This window comes from Clarias gariepinus, chromosome 13 (genome assembly GCF_024256425.1).
Source record: "Clarias gariepinus isolate MV-2021 ecotype Netherlands chromosome 13, CGAR_prim_01v2, whole genome shotgun sequence".
Taxonomy (NCBI): Eukaryota; Metazoa; Chordata; class Actinopteri; order Siluriformes; family Clariidae; genus Clarias; species Clarias gariepinus.
This window is the reverse complement of record NC_071112.1, coordinates 24,589,509-24,616,136: the sequence shown is the minus strand read 5'-3', so window position 1 is coordinate 24,616,136 and position 26,628 is coordinate 24,589,509. Positions and strand designations below refer to the sequence as shown.

Genomic DNA, 26,628 nt, shown 5'->3' with positions numbered 1-26,628 from the left:
TCCATTATGATGATATGTTATATACGCACATACCTTTTTATAGCCCATTCATTAAAAAAAAGTAAATTCAAAGTATTTGCACTTGGTTAAGAATGCTGATAATGATAATTCAGGTTAATGCAATTTGATTAATTGGGTGATGACTATTTTAAATAGTTGTTGCTATTTGGGCCAGTTGGTGTCGCCAAAACACATAGTCTTTTAAAAGAGTGCGTACGCACGGTCAAGAGCATCCTTACGGTGCGCACTTATTTACGCCAAGTTTATTTTTTATAAATCCCGATATGTGCATGGAAAAATGCGTACGCATATTTCTATGCCCATTTTGGGCGTACGCAACGTTTATACATCAGGCCCCTGGTGTTTTGCTTTTAAATAGTCCAGCTACACTCTGCTCATGATTCTAAATTAGTAGCACCTGTTTAAGGTCGTTAGCTGTCATAAAGACACCTGTGCATTCCACAATAAGCCAAAGTCTAAGTAGCAACATAAGCAAAACCAAAGAGCTGTCAAGACACACAAGAGACAAAATTGTAGACCTTCACAAAGCTGAAAAGGGCTAAGGGGCAATTGCAAAGCAGCTTGTTAAAAAGAACAACTGTTGAAGCAATTGTCAGAAAATGGAAAAGGCTAATAATGACTGTTAATGTCCCTCGGACTGGGGCCCCACGGAAGATCTCTCCTCGTGGGGTATCAGTGATGCTAAGAATGGTGAAGAATCAGCCCAGAACTACACACGAGGAGCTGGTCAATGCCATGAAGAGAGATGGGACCATCGTTTCCAAGGCTACTATCAGTAATACACTAAGACCTCATGGTTTAAAATCTTGCATCGCACGGAAGGCTCCCCTGCTTAAGTCAGCCCATGTCCAGGCCTGTCTGAAGTTTGCCAGGGACCATTTGGATGATCCAGAGGAGTCATGAGAGAAAGTCCTGTGGTCAGATGAGACAAAAGTAGAACTTTTTAGTCTTAACTTCATTCACCGTGTTTGGAGGAAGAAGAATGAGTATCATCCCAATAATACCATACCTACAGTGAAGCAAGGGGCTGGAAGCATCATGCTCTGGGGGTGTTTTTCTGCACAGGGGACAGGACGACTGCACTCTATTAAGAAGAGGATGAAAACCTCAGTCAGAGCATTAAAGATGGGTCGTGGCTGGGTCTTCCAACATGACAATGACCCAAAGCACACAGCCAGAAAAACCAAGGAGTGGCTCCGTAAGAAGCATATCAAAGACCTAGCCAGTCCCCAGACCTAAATCCAATAGAAAATCTTTGGAGGAAGCTGTAACTCCGTGTTGCTTAGCGACAGTCCCGAGGCCTGACAGATCTTGAACATCTGTTAGGTTTTACTGAGCTTGCTGGAGAATGAGTTTTTCTGGTAACTTTGTCACACTCGCTCCTTCCTATTTTTATACAAATCCCAAGAGCATACATTAGGTTTTTTTGTTTCCATCTGAAAACTGGTGTCTTGTGCTATATTTTTTTTCTTTACAGCCATGTACATATTCTCCTGTAATGTTATTTATTTATTAATTTCTAAGTTATATACAGTATGGAAATACTAAATGATTTTGTACATAATCATGCGGGCATGATAATAATATATAACAAAATTGATACAGCATATATTTTGGTGCCTAGGACTTTTGCACAGTACTGTATAATCAATTATCTTGTTGCATCCATAACCACTTGAGCGTTGATGCTTTAATAATGTTTTTGGTTCACATAAGCTTCCTCATCAGTCGATTAATTTAATATGTGCCACGAATGATGCCAACAATTCCAGGGAAACCAGTCATGCGCATGCTTTCAGGCTGTGTGGTGGGCAAATGTTAGAATCTGCATATAATCTGTGGTGCTGTAAGAGCAAAGTCTGATTTATTATTGCTGTAATGAAGCCAAATCAGCACCCTTGTAAGCTGCATCTTTACTGTTACTAAAAAAACTCTAAGAACCAATCACCTTTTTTTTTTTTTTTTTTTTTTAAAGCTAATTAAAACATGGAGGATGGAGCCTTCACTAGGCTGCTGTATAGGTAACACAGCTCAGTGAGAACATGACATTAGAATACCTGATTCCTTTGTTTACATACTCGGCGTGCTCTGCTTTCTGTCAGGTCTAGAGCTTCATATTATCCTCAGTGGTCTGGGCGTTAGCTAAAAAGACAGTGTTCTGTGCAGTTTTATAATAATCTGAACAAGTTCTCAGTGACTTTATTACAACTTCGCTGGATGATCTTGGTCAGTATTAATAGCAAGAAAAAGTCTATGAAATGTCACATAGAACTTGGAGGATAACTGTAGGAACATTTCTATGTAAATGCTGTTTCTTCACCTCAGGAGGTATTAGGAAGAGACAGTTTGGTGTTTTTAACAGACACCAACAATATATCTCTTGCTTTTTTATCCTGTATACATCTAAATCTTAACTCTCAACACAATTTGCTATACCCAAGTATAGGATCTTTAATAAATTGGGACCATTTTTCATGGAAACCTCATGAACCCTAGTGAATTTAATTTTTTTTTAAAGAGCAAATTGCAAACATTTAATTTTAATGTTGTTTTGGATATACACACAATAGAGACTCATGTGACTGCCTGAAATGATCCAAAACTCAAATTTGCATAATTGCTCCTCTTTAAATTATGATCACAAACCATTAAACAGGCAGTAATGGCATTAAACATAAAATCAACAATGAGAATCCAGAGGTTATAGTAAATAGTCAAGGGACAGATAAAACAAACAGAAAAACACATACATTAAAGTGCTTAATTTAACTGAACCTAAAAATAAACATGAAAAAAGAAAATAACCAAGTCTGGACATGGTGACATCTTTTCACTAGAAGGGTCATTGTCCTTGACTGTTGTGACAGTTTTGTTGGAGTCCGTTATATAGCTGGTTTGGAGTAAATTGCTTGTTATATTGTAAATAGCAGTGGAACTTGGGTTGATGCATTGTGCCTTCTTCACTGTAAAATAGCAATACAGTGGAACCTTGGATTACGAGTATAATTTGTTCAGGAAGCGGGCTTATATTCCAAAACACTCGTAAACAAAATTTTATTTTCCCATAAGAAATAATGGAAACTCAAATTATTCGTTCCACAGCCCCCCCAAAATACATAAAAATAATTAATACAAAATATAAAGTAAAAATAAAACTAATTAACATGCATACTTTACCTTTTAAAGAGAGAGAGAGAGTGTATGTGAACCAGCACGATGTCAAATTACGCATGCGCACACGCATAACGAGAGGCTGAGGGCAAAAATGGATTTTTAACCTCTCTAATGAGACTTTCTTTTGCTTTACACGCGGGCACACACGTGTGAGAGACGAGTATCCACAATTCCGCAGCATGAAAGAGAGAAAAAAACGCTGGCTCAGTTGTGATCATGTGGCGCTAGGCATCAAAACAAGAAGCGCATGCGTGATACATGATACTTGGTACTTGTAAACCAAGACTTGTTTGATTTCCAAGTCAGAATTTATAAGAAGTCTTTGCTCGTCTCGCGGAACACTTGCACTTGCACAACCGCGTTACTTGCAATCCGAGGTTCCACTGTACATCCCACTACTTGCTCCACAAATATCTCTAATGTGTGGTCTGCTTGTGTCCAGCATAGGTATTACTTTGGTAAGAGAATAAAACTCATCAGCAAGTGTTATCTAGTTTGTTTTGCTAGCATTTACCATAAAACAAAAGTCATGTAAGGGCTGTTCTCATATTGATTTCAGATATATAAACCTAAAAGCACTTACAAACATGGACAGCGGTGTGAAACATAGTTATTATTTGGATTATTATTATTACTAATAACAACAGCTATCCAATGTTGTCTTATTTAATTACTACTTGGCTTTAAGATATTTTTGATAGCTTTTTTTTTTTTACTTAAACACTTCACATATACAAATTAAACAAATATAACAAATATATAAATTATAATCAACCTTAACTAAAGAAAATGAGTAAGCAAAAATGACTGGACCAGATCTCCAAGGAATTGTCAATTTTCAAAATTACATTCTTTTACAAAAAAAAAAAAAAAAAAACTTCTAATCTTGACCATTTCTTACAGAATCTGACTTTCCTCTGATATCTGATCCAGCACATTTTGCTATGATAGGCCCAATACTGATATACTAGTGTGTTGGATTGGTGGCAATTCTAGTGCTTATGCAGGTTCTGAAATTAAAAACCCCAGAAAAAAAGTTCCAGAGGGATTCCCGGGTTTCGATAACACAAGCTTGTATCATATAAAACAACTCTGTGTTTTAAAATACGTCCTGAACATTTGACATTGTTTGGGTTGCTGCCTTTTTTAATATTCTGTTTTACTAACTGTTGAAATAGGCATGGCTTGTCTTGGATATATAACAGTCTGGCTTTATATATTTAAACAGGACCTCATTTGCAAGTTACATTCCTGCTTATAAACTGTAGTCTGAAAATGTTAAATGTGCTATAATAAATGTAGTAATACAGTATAATAATAATAATAATAATAATAATAATATAGTTGCAAGAAAGGGCCCAAGCACCTGTGCCATCACCACCCGGGCTCACAACTTGTGTGTCTTTTGAGCACAGGTAACACCTTTAAACAAAAACCCAGACAATGATGTCACTGAATGTCATATGTGTAAGGTCACAACCAGACGTATCTTTTGGTGCGCCCAGGGGGTCAATGGCACGGGTATTTGACCTAGCACCTGCGCCATTGCCAGCTGTGCGCATCGTACAACCTTTGTGCCTTTTAAGCATGTCAAGATGCAAATAATGGCACTGGTGCTTGGGCTGGTCATCGTATGTGTTGGATGTTTTTTTTTTTTTTTTTATTATTATGTAGGATGTGTAGTGTGTGTATTTAATAGTGCTTGAATGACCCAAAATATCTGACCTTGTGTTTAGTTAGAGTTTGACATTTATACATGCAAGTGTATAATAGCCATGCAGCAAAATCTTCTGTGCAGGCCCTAATACTGGAGCAGCAGATTCCAGTCTGTGTGTGATTTCCATGGATTTTTGAGCATGATAAGACCCCCAAAAGGCCCCGGATGATAAAAAAAAAAAAAAAATCCTTAGAAGAACAAGAGGGCCGTCCTACATCTATGACATCACTGTTAAAACAGCATTATCAGTGCGATGGCGATGACATCATAGTCATATATAGTTATATATACCTGTAAAAAAAAAATAATAAAATAAAATAATTAGTCTAATAATATAGTGAGCAAAGCAGTGATGATTGGGCCCAAGCACCTGTACCTGACCTAGGGCAGTTTCCATATGGCCATATTAATTGAGAGAGCGTCCCTCTTTCATTGTGTAGTTCTGAATCTAAACTTTATTAAATTAAATTAAATTAAATTCTGAAAACATTTTGTTCTTTGTGAAAGTCTCCATAAAGGTATTTACTGTAGACTTTAAATTTAATTACACATTATTGCTTGTCCCAAGTTTTAGTTTTTGTCATAATATTATATTTCTTTATTTAAAGTACTATTCTTTAGCTGTAGGTCTTTAAGGTATTTGAAAAGATACAAGCTAGTGCAATTTTCTTACCCTTAGCCTAGTTAGTAAAACTCTTAAGTAGTTCAGGACACTTAGCACCTCATGCGCTTACCTTTTAACAGTCACACTGGATTTCCACATGGATAATATTCAAAATTCAAATGTGATATGATACAATACAGTGTGGCGTACAGTGGCGTAGTGGCCTCGCACCTTCAGGTTTGAGGGTTAGCTTCCTGCTTTTCCTGGTCTGTGTTTATCTTTATTCACATTCATTCCTTTTCTATATCGCTCATCTTGTATACAGGGTCACAGGGGGCCTTGAGTCTATCCCATGTAACTTTGGGCACAAGGCGAGGTACAGTACACCCTGCCAATCACGCACTCATTCAAACAATACGGACAATTTAGTTAACCTAATCAGCATGTCTTTGGACTATGGGAGGAAACCGGAGTTACCGGAGGAAACCCAACAAGCACAGGAGAACATGCAACATTTATGATTTTGCAATAATATATTTTGGTTGAATATGTGGCCGAGCTTTGCATTTAATCAATTATTATTATTTTCATAAATTAAAAGCAAAATAAAAGGACAATAAATGTTTTTATATACTCTTAGCATCATGAAAAACAAAAGCTGTTTGCAACAGCTGAAACAAAATGGCTAGGCTGTTACTGGTGTGACTTACACCAGGAGACGTGCAAAACTTTCTCCTATTCTGCTGTTAGCCGATTGTATCGTGCAGCTCCCTGTAACCCTAGATAAATTCCGCTGTCTACAGGCATAAATTTTCAATCACTATGGTGAGCTCCTTGGCTTGGAATGATTCAATGAGGATAAAGGGTGCCTTTCATCTAGTTTTGGAAAAACATATAGGGATCCACATGCGTCTGCCATCAGTCATTTGTTGCTGTCACACTTTCCTTGTCTCCGCAGCTTTTCCTAAACCATTCTTGAATATCACATCATTTTGGTGCAGTAGTCATGGGTTCACTATATGGTAGTGCTGCTCAATTTGGTGCATTACTCATGGGTTCACTATATGGTAGTGCTGCTCAATTTGGTGCATTACTCATGGGTTCACTATATGGTAGTGCTGCTCAATTTGGTGCATTACTCATGGGTTCACTAATTGGTAGTGCTGGATCATAAAGCCTGTAATTTGTTGTTGGTTTTTCGGGTAGCGGGTCACCACAGCAGACCATCCGGTCCGCACATACAAGCTTGGCACAGGTTTTATGCTGGATGCTGACACAACCCTCTCATTTTATCTGGGCTTGGGACCAGCGCTGCATCCAGCCACTGGTTGGGTATCGAACCTGGGCCTTCTGCATGGCAGGCAAAACACCTACAGTACCACTGAGCCACCAGTGCCCATGCCTGCAATTACTCATAGGTAGTATACAAATAGTCAGGAATTTATGTAAAGCTTGTTTGTCAAATTGGATTTTCTTGTTTTGTTAGAGCACTAGAGCAAATAAATAAATATTGGCAAACATCCTCTCAATGAGTTTCATTTGTCCAATAATTTGCTCCTAGCTTAGATAAATACATTATGAACAGATGATTAGATTAGATAACTGCGTTGAATATAAAATGGTATATTTCGTAGTTATACTGTATATTACACTCTCAATATGTTTCAAAATAATCGCAACGTGATTTGTTTAGCCCTACATTAGGGGATAATTGTTACTTTGCTGTTTTTCTTACATTCTGCACTGGTTACACCATCTTGAACATGACCCTATTAATCAATCTGATTGATTACCACCCAGCAATATGCATTTTTTAACTTGATACATTTTTAACTTATTTTCTTTTTTTGCATGATTTGCACCAATCTCACTTTCAAAATCCCTTTTGCGTGTTTCAGTTGTTAAAAATGAAAGTTTACAGTAAGATGGCTGTGGATGTTCTTACTTGGATAACCTGAAGACAGTTATATACATCACTGCGTAGGCAAAAGCAATTTTTTTTTTAATCATACTATTCTGTATAACCCAGATAAGGATACGTTTATTTTCGAGTTAGGTTTGTGTTAAGGTTTTTTTTCTCTGTTGCCTCAGGAAGTTTTTCATTTCCCCTCTTTCCTCTCCTCTTTCTTTGTACACTATAAATAAAATGATAAATGTAAATTTAACTAGAAATTTTATATCAGATTTCTGTACAGGATTTCTGTGCTTTGAAAATAGATCAGTTGTTAAAAATGCTATATAAGTAAAATTGAATTGAATAATGAGGGGGCGACACGGTTGCATAGTGGGTAGTGATGAGATCGATCGTCACCCTGTGATGATGTGACCCTCCACTATAAGTGGTACAGAGAATGTGTGAGACTGAGTGAATAAAGTGGTCCACAGTTACACTTCAGCTTGTTTAGTGACATGGCTTCAAGACCCCCTGAGCACAATTTTATGATATGCTACATAAATTTTTTTTTTCTCCAAATGAATTGCAAGCTGTAATGATGATGATGATGAGGGGGAGGAGGAGGAGGATAATCTTAACACATGCCATTTCTTTTTTCCCTTTATCCTCTGTCAGACGTTTTTCTTACTCTTGACATTTTAAAACGGCCCAGTTACCACAGAAACCGCTGCAGTCTTCTGGTGCTGTTTGGCCTGCTGTGCATTATCTTTCCCTCCTACATAGACAAAATCATTACACCAGGAAGAGGCAAGAGCACATTATGATCTCAATGAATTTTTCTTAGGTTTTGAAATATCACCAGTGTGCTGAACACGCTATAACTAACTTCCAATGACGCAGTAAGTATCTTTGGCAGGTCTCTAATGAGACGCTATGCTAACACCCTTTGCTGCATGGCTTCATCTTTTATGCTATTCCCTTTCCATTGCTTTTCTCATTAAAGATTCACCCCACTTTAACAACCCTCGTTCGAAAGCTCCACCTAAAAGATATCTGGGCTTTTTATTAGGTGCTTGGTGCTGCAGAGTCAATGATGTGTGAGAGAAAACAATGTGTTGTTCAGCTAGCAGGGCAGCAGCTGGAAGGGAGGTGGAACTGCTGAGCTCTGAGTTGTAGCCTGTGTGTGTGTGTGTGGGCAAATGTTCAACAAATGTCTACATAAGGGGACAGTTATGTGAAACTTTTGGGAACAGTTAGATTTTTTTTTTAACAGAAAAAAAAAATCGTCCAGATTTTTTAAGCCAAACGTTTTGTTTACTGAGGTAAAGGTTAAGGTTAAATTTAGATTTATTGCCACATTTGCCATGCGTTAGATTAAAAAAAACTTTTATTATTTTATTTTTTATATGTTTGCATTTCAAGTTGTAAACTATTGCAGTTCCTCTGTAATCCTAAAGGTGGTGTACTCCAAAAGATTCATACGTTGTAAATAGGAGTGGTAGTAGTGAATGGTTTATTTGGAATTGTAACATTACCAACATATGTTAAAAATGTTAAAACCATTAAAACCGTGATATTTAGGCCTTGTTCACACGGGCGCGAAAAATCCAGCATTTTTCTTGCATTCGTAGCGTGCGGTGAGCGCGGATCAAGTTGCGAGTGTTTTCTACACGTAGGAGTCAATGAGAGTGTTCACACGGGCTTTGGTGACGTGCGTTTGTCCGGCTGCGCGTTTATACGGCATTAAAAAAACGTTGTGCGTAGTGCGTTTCTTCGCGTTCATTTTACGCTTTGGAGGAACGGATATTTCCCATGATCCTACATGCTATACATGGGAAAATGCGGAAAAGGGCAAAATTAAAAAAATTAATTGTTAAAAAACGTACGCGGAAATTTTCGCATTTCCTCATAAACCACAAAAAAACTTCCGTTAATCCGACGTTGTGAATGTGCAGTCAAAGAGTCACCCGGTAACGACGGGCTTTCATATCCAGTTCCCGACACTGCCCCCCACAGGTTAACACACAAACTACAATTTGGCCTGCAGGTTGACGTTAGACAGAGACAAACGAATGCTGGTGTAGAAGTCAATCAAGCGCCACTACAAAACGCAACATAAACGTCTAGGACGTTCAGACCAAGTTTGCTTATCCAAAAACTTAACGCCTGTGTGAACAAGGCCTTAGAGAATTGCAATACAAATCGCATTTTCTTCTGTAATCAACTGCCTTGAATAAAATGGCTTTACAATCACAAAACCAGACTTCAAAAAAGTTTGGATACACTGTCCATGGTCTTTCCTGATTTTTTTCTCTACATTGTAAAACAAGGCTTTTGAACAGTGGATATTCAGATCATCTGAGGTGCTGTATGTTAATTAATGATTTCTGAGGCTGGTGACTCTAAATGAACTTCTCCTCTGCAACAGAGGTCAGTTGTGGTCTTGATTTCCTGGGAAGGTCTTCTGAGAGCCAGTTCAGTCATGGTGCTTGATGAGTTTTGCAAATGCACTTGACAGTACTGCTCTTGCATTCAGCTGTTCCAGAACAGCTGACCTTCATATCTTAAAATAATAATAAATAAATTGCCGTTGATGTTACTTAATTGCCTAATCCCATATATGTTATTTTATAGTTCTGAAATCTCCAGTATTGTTCTAGAAAGTAGAAAAATAAATCCAAGCTTGTGTCCAAACTTTTTGAAAGTACGAAGGCAAGAATGTTAAGGCCTATTCTTGTCTACAGTAGCTGTCAAGATTTGTACAGTATACTTAATACAGCAGTCTTACAGTAACTGGGCTCAGCCTGTGTGGTACAATGCATGTGGTATTGTTCGCTCAATGATCCAAGTTCTGTTGGTATAGAAGAAATTAAATGTTATATTTTTTTAAAGCAGTAATAGTTTGACAAGAGGTTGCAGGACAGGAACGGAATTGTGAAGTATAATTATGAATATTAGCATTTAGTAATATTACTATATAAGCTCAGAGACATAACATTTCATGGCAAGATCATTGTACTAATAAACATTTTAATAAGAATGGACGGTTAACCTAATCTCTTTTAAATTGGGTTAAAAGAGATTAATTTAAGAGTTTTAAATTGCATGGTTAGTTTGCATGGTTACTATGGGCTATTATTCTAAAAAATGCATAATAGTGGTCAGAAATTGCATATTATCCATTGTTCCATATATCTATTGTGTTTATACTTATCCTATGTGGAAGAGCCTCTCATGAAACAAGGCACAAGGAAAGATCCAATCTGGATGGCATGCTGAGCCATCGCAGTGCACAGGCACAATGGCCAATTTGCAAATGCCAGTGTATGTGTGCATGTATTTGGACTGTTAGAGTGGAGTCTCTAGTGGAGGAAAACAGGGTTTGTGGAGGAAACCCTGGGGAAAACATGCATGAGGACAACAATTTTACTTACATAAAATCAGATAAATCCAATGTGGCCCATATTTCTGTGGTGTGGTGTTTCAAATATCTGCTCACTGCATAACCTGTAAGAAATCACATTTAGTAGACATATCTTAAACTTTCTTGGCGAATATTAAAATATTATTTTACAAAAGACAGATTTTTCAGGTTTGTATTTTTTTTCTACCAAACACCACAACTACAGTAGCTCATCCCATAAGATGCCCACCTTATAAGGTTTCAATACAGCTAGCAGCTATGCCATTGTCAAATACTGTCAATCAAAATAATATCTCTATCTTTATATACTGTTTGCCTTTTGCTCGGAGTGGACTTGCTTTATTACTGCCCCTTTATGACAAAGGAGTCCCTCCACTGGTTTAATGGGTGTTAATGGGCAGCGCTGACATTCTGCTGTGCTGGACAGAAACTTACAGTCTTGTGTAATGCTTCTGCAGTAAGGAATTTTGCATTGCTTTAAAGAGGAAAGACAACCATACCAGAGTGCAGTCTCAACTGAAGGAGTTAGAGCGCTATTAGCAGAGCAGCTGACGGCACACATTTTGTTTTTATGTCCCCTTTTCATGGAAAACGGAGCACCGAATGCCCCGAAATTTGTGTAGCAAAAGGCTCTAGTCAAGTAAAACATTGTGAGGGTACATTGCACCAGACAGTTTTATATAGTTAAGGTAGAGTATATTATGCATTTTTAAGGGGGTCTGCAACCAGTGTTTTCCTTTAAAACATTTTATGGCTCATTGTGTCCGTACTGTATATGCTCTGCTCAGATGGTTCCCGAGTAACAGAAATATACTCATGGGCAAAAGAAATGTTTTACACAAAAATTTCAGCTATGTCATGTGCGTCCTCATATTTTATGCATAAATTGTTTTTAGTATGTGCGTCCTCTGCCACACATTCCCAGAAAAACTAAAGTACAACTGTCATTAACACAACGTAACCAACTTTTTTATCTACCGAGGACGTTGAGTTAACTTAAAACCACAATGTGACAAATATTGCCATTAGCATTGTTGCTAACGCTAGCATTGCAATGCTAGATTCCATGTTGTACCAAGTGAATCGATTAAAAAGGAACAACAATTAAGTCTTGTAGACTTAGAAATGAAAACTGTTTTGTGATTCCTCATGCATGCTGTTTTAGTCGAGACCTTTATAATTATTCTACCGTCATCATTTAGCGAAGTTTGGCCCATAGTCTGGTAAATACTAATACCCCTATCTCACCTACGCGGTTTCGCACGGTGGCTGTAAGTACGGTTCATTATGATTCACCAAAAGTTTTGGCACTGTGATTAGGCATCGGTCCTCGCATAGTCAAACCGCATAGGTGAGATGGAGATCTAACGGCAGGAATAACAAAGGAGGGCGGGTTATCGGGAGTGGGGCTTGTAGGACGACTTTCACATGCACGCACACACACACAATAACGGATTGGGAATGACTGGCTCACGGATTACATAAATTGTCTAAATACCGGATTACATTTTTGGAAAAGTAACTAAATAACCGAGTAATTAAATTGTGGACCTAACGCGTTAGATTACTCGTTACATCAAAAAAGTAACCCAAGCCGGAAAAACTCATTTGTAACGCGTTACACCCAACACTGCTGTTCCATGCCATGCTGTGTAAGAACCATGCCCTGCTCCAAACCATGCTGTGCCTGAACCATTCCTGGTTTAGGTATTGATCTATATGCTTGTGCCAAGCTCAAGGCTGCAACTAGGTTGGACCTTTTTGCGTTTTTGTTTATTTTATTGTGACTGTTGTGATATACATCTAGAGATAGAGTTACTGTAGAGATATTAGTAAGTTTCAGAAGTCTTTAGTATTTCATTATATTCCACTGGGAGGCCTCGATGTTCCCATGCAACAGATTTGTTTATAGAATATTTAAGTCTTCCCTTGCTGCTGACAGAAGCCATTTCTATTTCTCTCAAGCTGGTAAGCTTATATGTTAGTATGCTGGTTTGCTTGCTTATTGGTTTGTGAAATTAATATCCTAAGGAAAAGCGCACTTTTAAACCCCTGCAGGCTCTCAAAGCAGAAGCTAAGTTTTTAGAGGAAGGAGTATGGACTTGATTAAATTTAAATATTGTTTATATTTATATGTAATATTAACAGCATTTTATGATGAATAGCTTACATAAAAAGCAGTCTGTAGAATGTATTGTTCTATACGCGGATATATTGAATCTGGAGTCTTGTACCGAACGTACGAACATACAAATGCTATAACTTGGATCTCTGAAATATTGTAGATTGGGATTATTTCAGTTATACGGCAGCCACTCAACAACAACAAGAACTAAATGCGAAGTAGAACAATTAGGACACATAAACTACTCCACTAAATGAATCTAATGGTAAAACAATCAAACCTCATGCTCAGGCACAAAGCAGCTGGAGTGGGCAGGAGGAGGTCAGTTTGGTTTCTGTGGTGGAGGCAAAGCTGACTTAGCAAATAGTTTATTCTGGTCAAGATTTAGACAGAATATTTTGCTTATTCATGCATGAGTTGTGCTCTTTCCTAAACAGATTTTATAGGGCCATCCAGGTTGCCTCCACAGTAGCCTTCTTGAATAAGTTGATAGAAATGTCTTCTAAACTGACAGTATCTAACAGCATCCTACTACATTTATTTAAATAATACTTTTTCTTGTACTGAAGGCTTGAAATAAGAAGAGAGAGTTTAAATAAGTGCAGCACGTAAAGTGTTCTCTTGAGAGCTGCTGTACTGAGGGTTACAGCAGGGTTAGCTGTCTAGCAGGGCTGCGGCTGTCACCAGTGAACACTAAATAGTCATAACCGAGGTTCCAGTGGTGTGCAGCCGGTGATGGGAGGAGACTCAGAGTCTCACTGTCTGTCAAAAGCCAGAATTAGTGTTTAACATGCGCCCCCGATTCAACTTTCTTGGTTGTCGGATGTTGTTCTTTTATCTCCTGCCGTCTTCTCCTGTAATGTAAGTGATTCTTCTATTCTAGCCTTTTCTGTTTCTTTCTGCCATGTCCTGTGCCCGGGTGGTATTCTGCTCTCCACTACAAAGGGGGTGCTGAACTGGAGCTGTCCTTTCAACACGACGGCGGGTGTTGTGCGAGAAGCGTGAATTCCTTTCGCCGTTCGGGCCATACTCCTGCTGTCACAGTGTGCTGAACCTGCAATGAAAAAAACCCACAGTGAGAGGAACCACAATGCGATATTGTGCCTCTGTGTCTCTCTGCCACTTCTGAAGAGTTCACCCAGCAGGCCCTATTCCTGCCATCACATTATATTTACTTACCTTAGTTGTGATTATTATATATATCCCTGCAAATCTGGTTTATTTTAGCTACAGGAATTTTTGGTTGTCGAAACATTATGGTGATTTTAATTTGCCAATGTTACAGACAACCTTGGCGTTGGGATGTTTTCGAAAGTTACTTTGATAAAATGCCGTCAGAACAACAGTGACTACAGGTTGATGGGATAAAGTCGAATAAACCTAACACAATGCCACAAAAAATATTAAGATCAAACTGATGGCCAGTGTGCGATCCAAACTCTGATTGTTGAAATAAAAGTGCTATGTGCTTACCACTACACCACAAGGGTACATTCTGTTGCTGCTAGTACTTGTGCATGCATAACAAGGAGCACCACAAAAAATACAGGATAACAGCAATTTGCCCAGAAAATTAAATTGGAAAGCAGCCAAAAGGGTTCGAAAAAAAAAAAAAAACCTGCACAAGAGAATCTGAGAACTGTAGTTTGGACATTGTGCGAATACCATATGAGAGTAGCGTTATTCGGGAGCTAGGATGCACCTCACGGTAATATTTCTGAAAGTACAGAACAACATTACAATACTAAGGGATCCATTTTGACAGAGAAGTATTAATGAAATAATTATTTGAAACTGCACAGGACAGGTCATCTTTCTAGTTATATAAAAAAATGAGTTAAGGGGTGTTGGCTTTGATCTTCTCGCAAGATGAATCGAGTTGTTCAGGCCAAATGTAAAGCGCATTGGTGCATTTAGCCCATTTGTTGTCAAGCGTGATGAATGCAACCAGAGTAACATTTCTTAAGTTTGGGATATTTCATGCTGAGGAAATACCAGGGAGTAAATAGATAGTAATAGCACAGGCTTTTTTTTATTTTTTTTTATGTTGCGTACAACCCAGTGACTGCAGGCAATCCAAGCCTGGTTAGAAAATGAAATGGTTGCAACAGGAAGGCAATCTTGTGTAAAATCGCTGCCAGATATTGCTGATCGAATGATGTGATGTAACAAGCCTTTGGATAAATTAAATCGTAACTACTGTTACTAAATTCATATACTAATATAGAATACTTTTGAGTAGAATGCATGTTTGCATACTGGAAAGGACTTGTCCAATAGAGTATATTAACAAATCTATCCATCCATGAACCTCTGTAGTCCAACTAGGGACTGTGGTTCACACACCACCAGTTATTTGGGAACGCCAAATAGCCTAATCTGCCGAAGGAAACCCACCAAGCACTGGAAAAACCTGCAAACTTCATGCACACAGACCCGATGGGGGAATCAAACCCAGGACCTGGAGGTGCAAGGCAACATTGCTAACCACTACACCAGTCTGCCATTTAATCAACTTAATCTAAAACGCTGCACTGTTTGGCATGGATTTAATTTAACGTATTGTTTTTTGTAAGCTGTATCAGTGCATTGCTACTGGAAATTCAAGAACTTTCTTACCCAAACAGGTGTTACTGTTGGCTTTTCATGTTTGAAGAAACGCCTGGAGATTTCCTCTGGTGTTTGGCAGGAAAAGTAATTTGAAATTTTTTTGCACCTGTGTGGGTGAAACAGTATATGCAGTGAGGAATATTTTGGTATTATATTGGAGTCTATATACGGTTCAAGAATTTGATAAACTGTCAAAGCAGCATCGTTATTGCTAGAAAAGTTGCTTTGAGGGTACTGACAAGGGATAGGGCAAAGAGTATAATAGCGTTAAATGGTTCAGTGATTGCAGCTCTGTATTATCCAAGTGTATTTATAGTTATGTTTAAACGTTAGTAGTTTTGTGTGTGGTAGTATGTGGTTTCGTGATAAAAATCATCTGATCATAGCAGGTTTTAGTCTTAGGCAAATACAACCTCAGACAAACAAAAAACATATTTCTATCACCATGCCATTATTTATTTAACAAAAATTAAGCCAAAAAGCAAAAAAAAAAAAAAAGAAATGTTGGCAATACTTAGTACCCCCATGATATGATATAATAGCTTGTAGATCCACCTTTAGCAGCAATAACGTCATCATTGTAGTGAAATTTTGGTCTATTCTTCCTTATAACATTGCTTCAGTTCAATAAGGTTTGTGGGAATACGGTTATGCACAGCTCTCCTAACGTCCAATCACAGCATTTCAATTGGGTTGAGGTTTGTGTAATGATGTCATTTCAAATCATTTTTTTTAGATGTAAATCTACTGGTGTGCTTCGGATCATTGTCCTGTTGCATAACCCAATTTCGACCATGCTTTAGTTATCAGGCAGATGGCTACACATTAGTCTCTAGATTACTCTGCAACACAGAGGAGATCATGGTCTTTATAGTCAATGGCTTCACGGTGCCCAGGTCTTGTGGCTGCAAAAACAAATAATCAAATAATCTCCTCTCCACTTCTGCTGCTGAAACATTTGGCTTTCCCCCAAAGTTTGTGTCCATAGGAAATGGTTCCAGCAGCCTTGTGCTTAGTCATAAAACCTTAGTCATGCTTCCATGTTCATTTTAGACAGAATAGGCTTTCTCCTGGCAACCCTTCCAAACCAACTGCACTTGTCCAGTCTTCTTCTAATTGTGCTTCCAACGACTTTAACATTTAACATGCTCACTGAGGCCCGTGTGGTCTGAGATTTAACTCTGTTTATACAAAAACACATACATTTAAAAGGGGGGACACTAACTTTTAAAGATAATTATAGGTCTTGGGAATCCATGGGTATAGGATTTTTTTTTTGGCCAGGATTGCATTGTTCTCTGATATATAAACAGTATACAGTAACACTGTCATGTATTCTGGCACTGCAGTTTGTAAATGGATGTTGGGTTGAAATTAATCTCTCAATTTGTGTGTGTGTGTGTGTGTGTGTGTGTGTGCATGCACACTCAACCAGACATACGATCACACTCACGTCATCTTAGCAGTGAGTCACTAGAATAAACAATTTCCCTGAATCACACCACCATAGCCTGAGTCATTTTTGTGTTTTTATCCAGCCAGAACTACACAAATTAATTCATCACAAAACTGGCAAAAAAACATTCAGTTAGTCTACATCTTCTCATAGGAATAGTTTGACAGTAAAAAGTTACTTGCCATTGAGCTCAATTTTACTGTATGATTAAAGAGCTGTTGATCTTGATGTTATCCACATGAACTTACTTCTTATTTAATATTTTAAATTAAAATTAAGATTTATACTATTCCCTATTTAGTGATAAATGAGACTGAATTGTTACATCAATGTTCAACACCAAGGTTAATCAGTCACAGTGGTCTTTTAATCACGGGTGTTCTTTAAAATTCCCCTCGACAGTGAGAAGATTTAAATGCTCTGATGTTTCTGTTCTAATAACCCTCCGGGTTGAGGGGTTGATTCTTGTCTTGGGTCGAGTTTGCATGTTCTCACCATGCTTGGTAGGTTTCCTCCTACAGACCAAAGACCTCCAGAATAGGTGAATTGGCGTTCCCATTTTGAGCTTAGTGTGAGTGTGTGCACGTGTGCCATGTGATGGATTGGCACCCTGTGCATCCTGGGACAGACTCCAAACGTTCTACGGTCCTGTACAGGAAAAGCGCTATAGAAATGAATAAAAGAGCGAAAGAAAGAAAGAATGAATGAATGAATGAATACAAAAACTGGTCCAAAGGCAAAAGGTTGTGAAGTAGACTGGCTGGGAGATTCGTTTTAGAATTTGATGTGTCTCAGATAGTGGGTAAGTGGATTCAACAAAAGGACAAATTGTAGCAACCAGCAGCTGTGAGGCTGCATTTGTCAGATAACATCCTGGCTTTTATGCATCCTGCTTCAAAAGCACACTAAGATAAAATCAGAATCTGACAAAGCTAAAGCAACATACAAATACACATTTACACATGGACATGCACGCACATACACACACACATACAGTATACACACACACACAAACACACAGAAATGGTGTAGAACTGATGCAACTGACACATAATGGTGTATAAATTGTTTATATACGGATTACTGGAAAGATGATGATGATGATGATGATGATTCTCAAATGCCCTGCATGACTGCATGTAGGTAGGAGAGATCTGCAGGGAAAAAGAAAATCAGTTATGAATGACGATTCATTCACGTATCGCCACACTGACTCCTAAATATAAAAAATTCTGTACCAAGCGTAGAAGCTTCCGAGTGGCTCATTTTTTTTGTCGTTACATTAGCAAAACCTGTGTGCATTAACAGCCTCTGATCTGGCTTTTTCTCCAAACTCTGTAAGTAAATCAGTCTGAAACCCACCCGTTACACGCGGGTGCTAATTAGTAGAAAATCATGTGCATTTAAAAACTTGCATGTCTGCGTGAGAAGCCGCATGCACCTGCATGCTCACAGCCACTCAACCAACATGCTCACTGTTTATGGCGACTTTGAAAGCAGTAAAATGTCGCCGTCTCTTTATAATCCTACAGGTGGTGCATTCTGAACTATTTACACATTTTTATGCCATGTGGTAGAAGTGAGTTATTTACTAAGTTTGTTTAGAAATGATAAGTATAGCAGATGACAGAGATACGTGCTGGTCAATAATAATGTAACTTTTTTTTTTTGGTTAACAAAAATATATTATCATTTACATATTATTTTAATGTATTTAAAGTAAGTTTGTATTGTTTAAATGCTATGACAATTTTTTTTTTAAATGAACAAAATCTGCAAAATACTTTTATTATGTAATATTGAATCGTGATATTTATAAAAAATCGTTATACTGATAGAATCACAATCCCTTTTTTTTTTAGAATTAGCACCTACTGTAGGTATTGTGATAATATCGCATCTGGAAGTGACCGATGATTCCCATCTCTAGTAGCTAGCTTATAAAGTATCCCTACCTTGATATTATGATTAACACAAAAGGTCCCTGCTCAGTCCCTGTCCCTTTATTGTTATCGACCCAAGTGTTTCTTCATTTAGTTGTAGATCCAGCATTACAGTGGAACCTGTTCTAGTCATTTATGACATGGGCTGTCAGGGGGGTTCTCCTTGGAATTATTGGATGCCACATATAAAAGTAATCCTGAGGGATCATAACATAAAGCGCACTTGGCCAGACAGTAACAGACAGCACTCATAAATAGTGCTAAGACTGTTTTTATTGAAAATTGCTCAAATGCCAATATTGTTCTGGGATATTAAAAATAGAGTACCTTAAACTCACCACAGTTTGGTGTGCAATGAAGCAGCAGTCAGTCTATAGAATCTGGGGAAAAAGACATTATTTGTGCTATATATGTTTTTTCTTCACATATCCCAGGTAGGATGCTGAGGTCAGAGTACAGAGTCTGCCATGATACAGTGCCCATGATACAGTGCCCATGATACAGTGCCCCTGGAGCAGACAGGGTTAAGGGCCTTGCCCAAGGGCCCAACAGTGGCAGATTGGTGTAGCTGAGGCTTAAACCGCTAACCTTCTGATCAGTAATCCAGAGACTAACACAGTGAGCTTCCACTTCCTTTAAATGGTGGACGCCATGATGGTTGGCAGCTTCACAGATATCCAAAGTGCCAACACTTGTAGGTTGCCAAGAGCTTGTAAGATAGTGCCTGACATGTTTTTACTCTGTTCCCCAGTGTACTCACCTGATGGCACATATTTCACAGTAACAAAATTAGGATTTAAATGCTATTTTAGTGTCTTTGAACCTACTTTCTCAATTCCTCGATAGAGCTGTGACAAAGGACACGTAAAGATGCAGCACTGATCTTTCATTGATTTTTAATTGTAAAAGAAATAGATGGAAGGTTGGAGTAGAACTGCATTTTTTCCAATGGCCTGTGCTGGTGTGTTTTGGATAAATAACCCCATATACATATTTTATAGCACTTGTCTGTCACCGTGCAGTACTTTCATATTTTCTAGGGAGATTTTCAGCCATGGCTGTTTCTTAACAGTATGAAGCAAAACAACTGAAAGCCTTTGCACTTTGGCCAGCCTGTGCACTCAGATTAATTTCCTAAAGGGATTTAATTAAAAAATATTTATGAAGTTAAACTGATTAAAAAAAATTGTTTGGGTACATCCTGCATGCGGTGCCAATCCATCACAGAACACTCCCACTCACACTTTGGAACATTTTTGAAACAGCAGTTAGCCTAGGTGGCATGCCTTTGAAACGTGAGAGGAAACCAAAAAGTTACCCTGGAACCGGAGGATACCTATCTACGTAAGTACACGGCAAATGTACAAAATCCAGATACACAGACCTGCGACAGAATTTGGACTTTCAACTCTGGAGGCACAAGGCCACAATACTTACAATTACACTACTATGGCACCATTACAATATTTAATTTCATCATTGTCATAATCATTTTAGGGCATTGATTAATATATACTGTAGAAGAAATCCACTTGATACAGATATGAAAAGTTATTAATCACCACCTGTTTGTCACTGCTTAAGAGAGACATTTGTTACGGACCCAATTTAAGTGCCTCGCTGACTGTTACAGTGATGTTAAGATTTTTATTTTGCATGTACATTGTTATAGGCAAGGCACGATTGGATCTTGAAAAGATTTCTCGGAAACATAAATGAAAATTTCTGCAGGAATAGAATGGATTTTTTTATTGGCTTATACTTTTCGGTCCCTTTTATGTTTTTTTAAAAGACTTTTTTATGTCTATTTTTAAAGCGTTTGGTTCGAAGCTATACTGTATGTGGGGAGAAACAGTGGTTGAGTCTGTCACATCTGTAAAATACACCTTTCTAAGATGCTGCACTATGGTTTCTGCAGGGCAGCTCCTGATTAAAATTATGCACTTGGCTATTGTACTGCACCACTCTACTCCTCTGTGTAGCCATATCAGCACATTCTGCCTGCCTCACACAGACAGGGCAGTATTTCAGCTTTGTTTTAGTTTTGCCAGAAATGACTGTGGTTAACAGCTTACTGTGTGCAGTTTGTATATAGTAGTAGATACAGCTGAACAAGATTTATAATCTTAACAATCATGAAAAATGTGTATTTGTGTGTTTACTGACTACTGTAACACAAGTATTTTAAAAAGGTGCAATAAGGTGATCCATCAAAATGAGACCAGCTAAGTCCAGCATTCCATCTTTGTAATGAACATCTTTACTTGTCTATATAGAAATGCTGATTCAGAAACGATTGACTTTATGCAAAAACGCCTGGAAAAATGCACATTTATGTGACTTTTATGATTTACTACAATTTAACCCTTTCAGTAGGTTTTGATGCTGGTCCCTGTACCTAAAAGGAGTTTGCAAATGATTTTCATCCCTAAATTTGTGTATATTTTTCCAACAGGATGATGAGGTCGTGCTGCAGTGTGTGGCCTGCATTCAGAAGGAGAATCGCAAGTTCTGTCTGTCCGCTGAGGGTTTTGGCAATCGGCTATGCTACATGGAACTCACCTCAGAGGCCAAGGTAAGCTAATTTGGCATATGCATTGCTTGGGGAAATGCATAAACAGTAATGAGAAACATAAAAGAAATTGGTATTGCAAACTGGATATCTGGTAAAACTTCACCCTAGTGGTGGATAGAGTCCAACAAAAAAAAAGTTGTTGGAGTGGTCATGTTTTACTGACAGTTTTTTTTATTCGTTGGCAATAAAACTTGTAAGACAGTGTTTAGCTTGTTGGTTTCTGTGCAATGAGACACATCCAGTACTATTTATTCCTTCTTCCACGTAGCTTCAGTATATTTTTCCTGGACACTAGGGCTGCAACTAACGATTATTTTAATAATCATCTAATCTGTCGATTATTTTATCGATTAATCGATAAATTGGATTTAAAAAAAAAACAAAAAACAAGAAAAGCATTTATTTTATTCATGCTCCTTGAGCTGTTATATTTATAATAATAAAATAAAATAAAAATGGACCCTCACAAAAAACATAGACTTGTATGCTTTACATCTGCCAAAAATATACAGTGGAACCTTGGATTACGAGCATAATTCGTTCCGGAAGCAGGCTCGTATTCCAAAACACTCCTAAAGCAAATGTAATTTTTAAAAACATACGGAATCACTGCTGTAACCTAAAAATAAAACAAATTAACCTGCACTTCACCTTTAAAAAAGAATCGCGACAGAGCAGTGTTGCTGTGTAGAGCAGAGAGAAAGAGTGTGTCTGTGAAGGTGAAAGTAGGAGGGGTCTGTGTGTGTGTGTGTATACATACACACACACAGACCCCTCCTACTTTCACCTTCACAGACACACTCTTTCTCTCTGCAGGCAAAGAGCAGAGCTCTGCCTTGAGCAGAGAGAGAAAATAGATTTTTACAGTCTCTAATAAGACTTGCTTTTGCTTTACACGCACGCTTTACACACACGCATACAGACACAAAATAAAATATGTTTTACGCGCACACGTGGTCACAGTGTTATAGTTAACAGTACATGCGTGCACGGATGTTGATTACACCAGTAAGAGACCCAGCATGGGAAACGATTACAGATTTCTCTGCCTCCGCCATGTATCTTTTCTCTACCTCCGCTCGTTTTTTCAAAGATTTTTGCTCCGCCCCTGTCTCTGAGGCGCAGAACTGTGCTAGCATCAGTGCATGAGACCGAGTGTGTTCACTCCGCTCCGCGCTCTTTTTTTAAATAATCAAATGTCTCAGCGTCGCGCAACACAACGAATTGATTATGAAATTCGTTGCTAACGCTTTTTTGCAGCCCTACTGGACATTGATACTAATTATTTTAATTTCTATTTCTATTTGGAAAAATGCTACTGTAATGAACTGTAATTGAATTATCAGAAAATATTCAAATTATCCTAATGAAACTGCTTATTGAGGCTGTAGTCTATGATGTCTGTGAATGGAATCCAACACTCCTTGTATTTTATAGTCTGCCAAATAGTAAATGCAGCTCCTCCCTTGTCAAGAGTTAAGTATTATGCCCCAGTGTGGCTTAGTGGTAATGTGCTCGTCCTATCATCCTGGGATTGTTAGTTCAATTCCTGGGTGATGTTGTAGCCTCCCACAGCCAGGGATCTGGAAAGCTGATTGGCTAAGGTCTCTCACAGGGTTGGGGTGGGAGCTTGCCATATCTGAAAAATTTGCAAAGCCAACACTAGAGTTTTGAATGACTCAACAGGTATCTCATTTCCACTACACTGGTGCTGGTGCCAGTAGAGTTTAGGGGCCGGTTCGGTGCCTATTTTTGGGCACCGGCACCAATTTTTTTCTGTGGAAAAGCTCTGCTGACATCACGAGCGGTGGCGGAGTTATAGGGAGCGTTAAAAAGAAATGGCGGAGACCCAAAGTCCGTTAATGTGGAGCGCGGACGAAACAAAAGCGTTTTTTCGGCATTTTGGACATTCACCGAGATTCAGCAGAAATTGCAAAGTGCTTTAAGAAAAAAAAAGGTATGAGGTAATAAGAGAAGAACTAATAGTCGCAGGCTTCACACGAACAACCACTGGTTCCAAAATCGGGAACCGGCACGGAACTGGCACGGGAACCAGAGCAGTGGAAAAGGGAAATGGGATAGTTGAGTTTAATAACCTACTAAATACACGAAGAGGATAAGACATGTAGAATATTTTTGGGGCATAGTCAGTTAATTTATGTCTTGGCAGCTGTGGCAATGAGTTTCTAAAAACCCTAAAAGGCAGTGTATAGTTATTTGACTATAGTGTGTGGGTAATAGACAGGAATAACCATTATTGAAATTTGTCTATGAACATTTTCAGTATTCTACATTCCATTTTTAATGACAAAAACTTTTGGGATGCTATACAGGCAGGATTAAAAATTTACATCAGGGCAGATGTTTGTGAGGGCACATTAGTTAATGGTCTGTAAATATTCTCTTCATTATCTCACATGATAATCACACATCCTTTTTATGAAATCTTACCCATGGCAATAAGAAATAAAAATTATGTGTTAAATTAAAAAATATAAAAATTATGTAAAAAGGCCTGTCGGTGTTGGCAGTGTTATGGTATTCAAGGTCTCCTGAGTTGAGGAGTAAGATAATTTACCAGTGACAAGTCGGAAATATGGCTGACCTCATGATAACATTTTGATTGAACATGTGTCAGTCTGTCCAGTGGAAAATCCAGCGAATAGCGTGAAAGAAAACATGGCTAAAGCAAATTGAGGGGGAACCTGAAGAAACAATGGTGCACCATCACTGATGCCAGGAATATTTCCACTGATATACTTAAGGTATTTGAGCTCCAGTGGGACTGGACACCAGTGTACTGGTTTAGTGGCCAACCTGCTCCTCTAGACACCAGTTAGCTAAACAGAAAGTTAAGACATTCTTAACCCTTAGCAATCTGGAAAATCCTGCACAAAGGTCTTCATCATCAACTACTGACTAATATCATTTCTTCTTTCTTTCTAAAATATCTTAATATCTTATCCGGAATGTCTTCCAAGCTCTTATGAGCCTAGCTTTAAAGTCGCACATACTTGCGGCTATCACTTTGAAGCTTCTTCCCCCTTGATCAACAGAGTCTTTAGTCCTCATTCTACTTGTGCCAATGGCAGTCAAGGGATCATCTCCTTTTCTACCTCAAACGATGCTACTTGTTAAAGCCTACCTGTTGAATATCTGATCATGGATCACAACTCTTTAGCTAAAACTAAATCTCAGCATAACTGAATTTACATGTTCATCTTCAATAACATAAGGAGGATTCAACAGTTTCCACCCATGGAGGCCACTTGATTGCATAGTCTGGTATCATCTTTAAATTTTACAACAAAAACTCAAGCATGCAAGTCTTCTCATACATGCCATCTGTCCTTCAGATAAGCCAACACCAGTTTTTCATGAAGTTGTTTAAAAGAATGGTGTTGGCTTATCTAAAGGACATTACTAGACCCCCTGCAGTTTGATATAGAGCAAACAGGTCTGTAGATGATGCAGTCAACATGGGACTGTACTTCACCCTACAACATTTGGACAAATCAGGTACTTACAGTATGCAAGGATCCCATATGTGGTCATTACGTTGGCTTTAATACCGTCATCCCAGTACTGCTCCAGAAAAAAAACTAATCCAGCTCTTTGTTCCTAGCTCTATCTGTCAGTGGATCACTTGCTTTTTGACAGACGGACAACAGCTAATGAGACTGGGGAAATTCATGTCCAACAGTAGCTCCATCAACACTGGCACCCCCCAGGGATGTGTTCTCTCCCCATTGCTCTTCTCCTTCTGCACAAACGACTGCGCCTTTACAGACCTCTCTGTCAAGCTAATGAAATTTGCTGATGACTGTGATGAGTCTTCATATACAGTAGAAGCGAGGTTGGGCAGCTGGCTGTCTGGTGCAGTCAACGATTTGCAGCTGAACATGCTCAAAACAGTAGAGACGATTGTGATTGTGGTTTTCAAAAGAAAACCCCTGCACTTCCGCCACTTACCGTCATGAACAGCAAAGGTTGTATGTCCTTCGCCAGCTGAGAAAGTTCAACCTGGCACAGGAGCTGCTCACACAGTTCTACTCAGCCGCCATTGAATCTGTCCACTTCAGATAACGGTCTGGTTTGGCTCAGCTACTAAATCAGACATCAGAAGACTACAAAGAACCATTCGGAGTGCTGAAAGGATTATCGGTGTTTCCCTGCCCACACTCCATGAACTGTATATATCCAGAGTAAAGAAGAAAGGGGCTCAGAAAACCACTTTGGACTCCTCACATCCAAGCCATCTTCTCTGAACACCACGAGAGCCAAGCACAAGAACAGTTTCTTCCCCCAGGCAACTTCAGTTAAATGTTTTCTCCACTGTCTAATAAAAAATATGTGCAATATTATTGTGCAATAATTGCAATACTGTGCAATATCTCTGATATTTATTTGATAATACCCCACATCCTTTTCCATATCTTTTTTGTTTTTGTTTCAAGTTTTGCGAGTTGATGTCATTTCTGGAAGCATCTATCAAACAAACGCACTTGGCATTAAAGCTCTTTCTGATTCTGATTCTGACCTGTAACCAATCCATAATGCAGCTGCATGATTTGTCTTCAATTTCTCTAATTCTCTTCTGAGTTAATATGCTAATGTTTATATGCAAGGCAAAACAGGGACCAGGCCCTACTTAAATATTTTTTTTAACTAAGATGTCTATAACAGAATTTATCCTTAGACCGTGATCTAGTATACTAGCAATAGCATATGTTCATGATGTTGCTGGTCATACTTTATCTTCCACGTAGCAAAACTTATATATATTTTATATATATATTCAGCAAAGCATTGCCTAGAGCATTACACTGCCTCCACCTTTATCCCATAGTGCATTCTGGTACTATTATTCCCACAAGTAAGTAATGCACATCCACTCGGCCATGCACATGATGTAATAGAAAATATGATTCATCGGACCAGGCCACCTTTGTGGATTGCTTCATGGTCAGGGTCTAATTCTTATTGGCAGTGGAGAAGGGTCAGCATGGGCACTCTGACTAGTCTGGAGCAGAACAGCCCCATACAAAGAAAGCTGTTATGCACTCTGTGGTCTGACACTTTTCT

General features: G+C 38.5%; 1 protein-coding gene across 1 annotated transcript in view; it reads left to right on the top strand.

Annotated features, from left to right (window-relative positions):
* Nucleotides 1-26,628, top strand: part of LOC128535777 (ryanodine receptor 3) — a 196,135-nt gene that overhangs the window by 16,586 nt on the left and 152,921 nt on the right. The window contains 1 exon segment of the mRNA XM_053509826.1: nucleotides 21,424-21,543. Coding sequence (XP_053365801.1) covers nucleotides 21,424-21,543 — 120 coding nt within the window.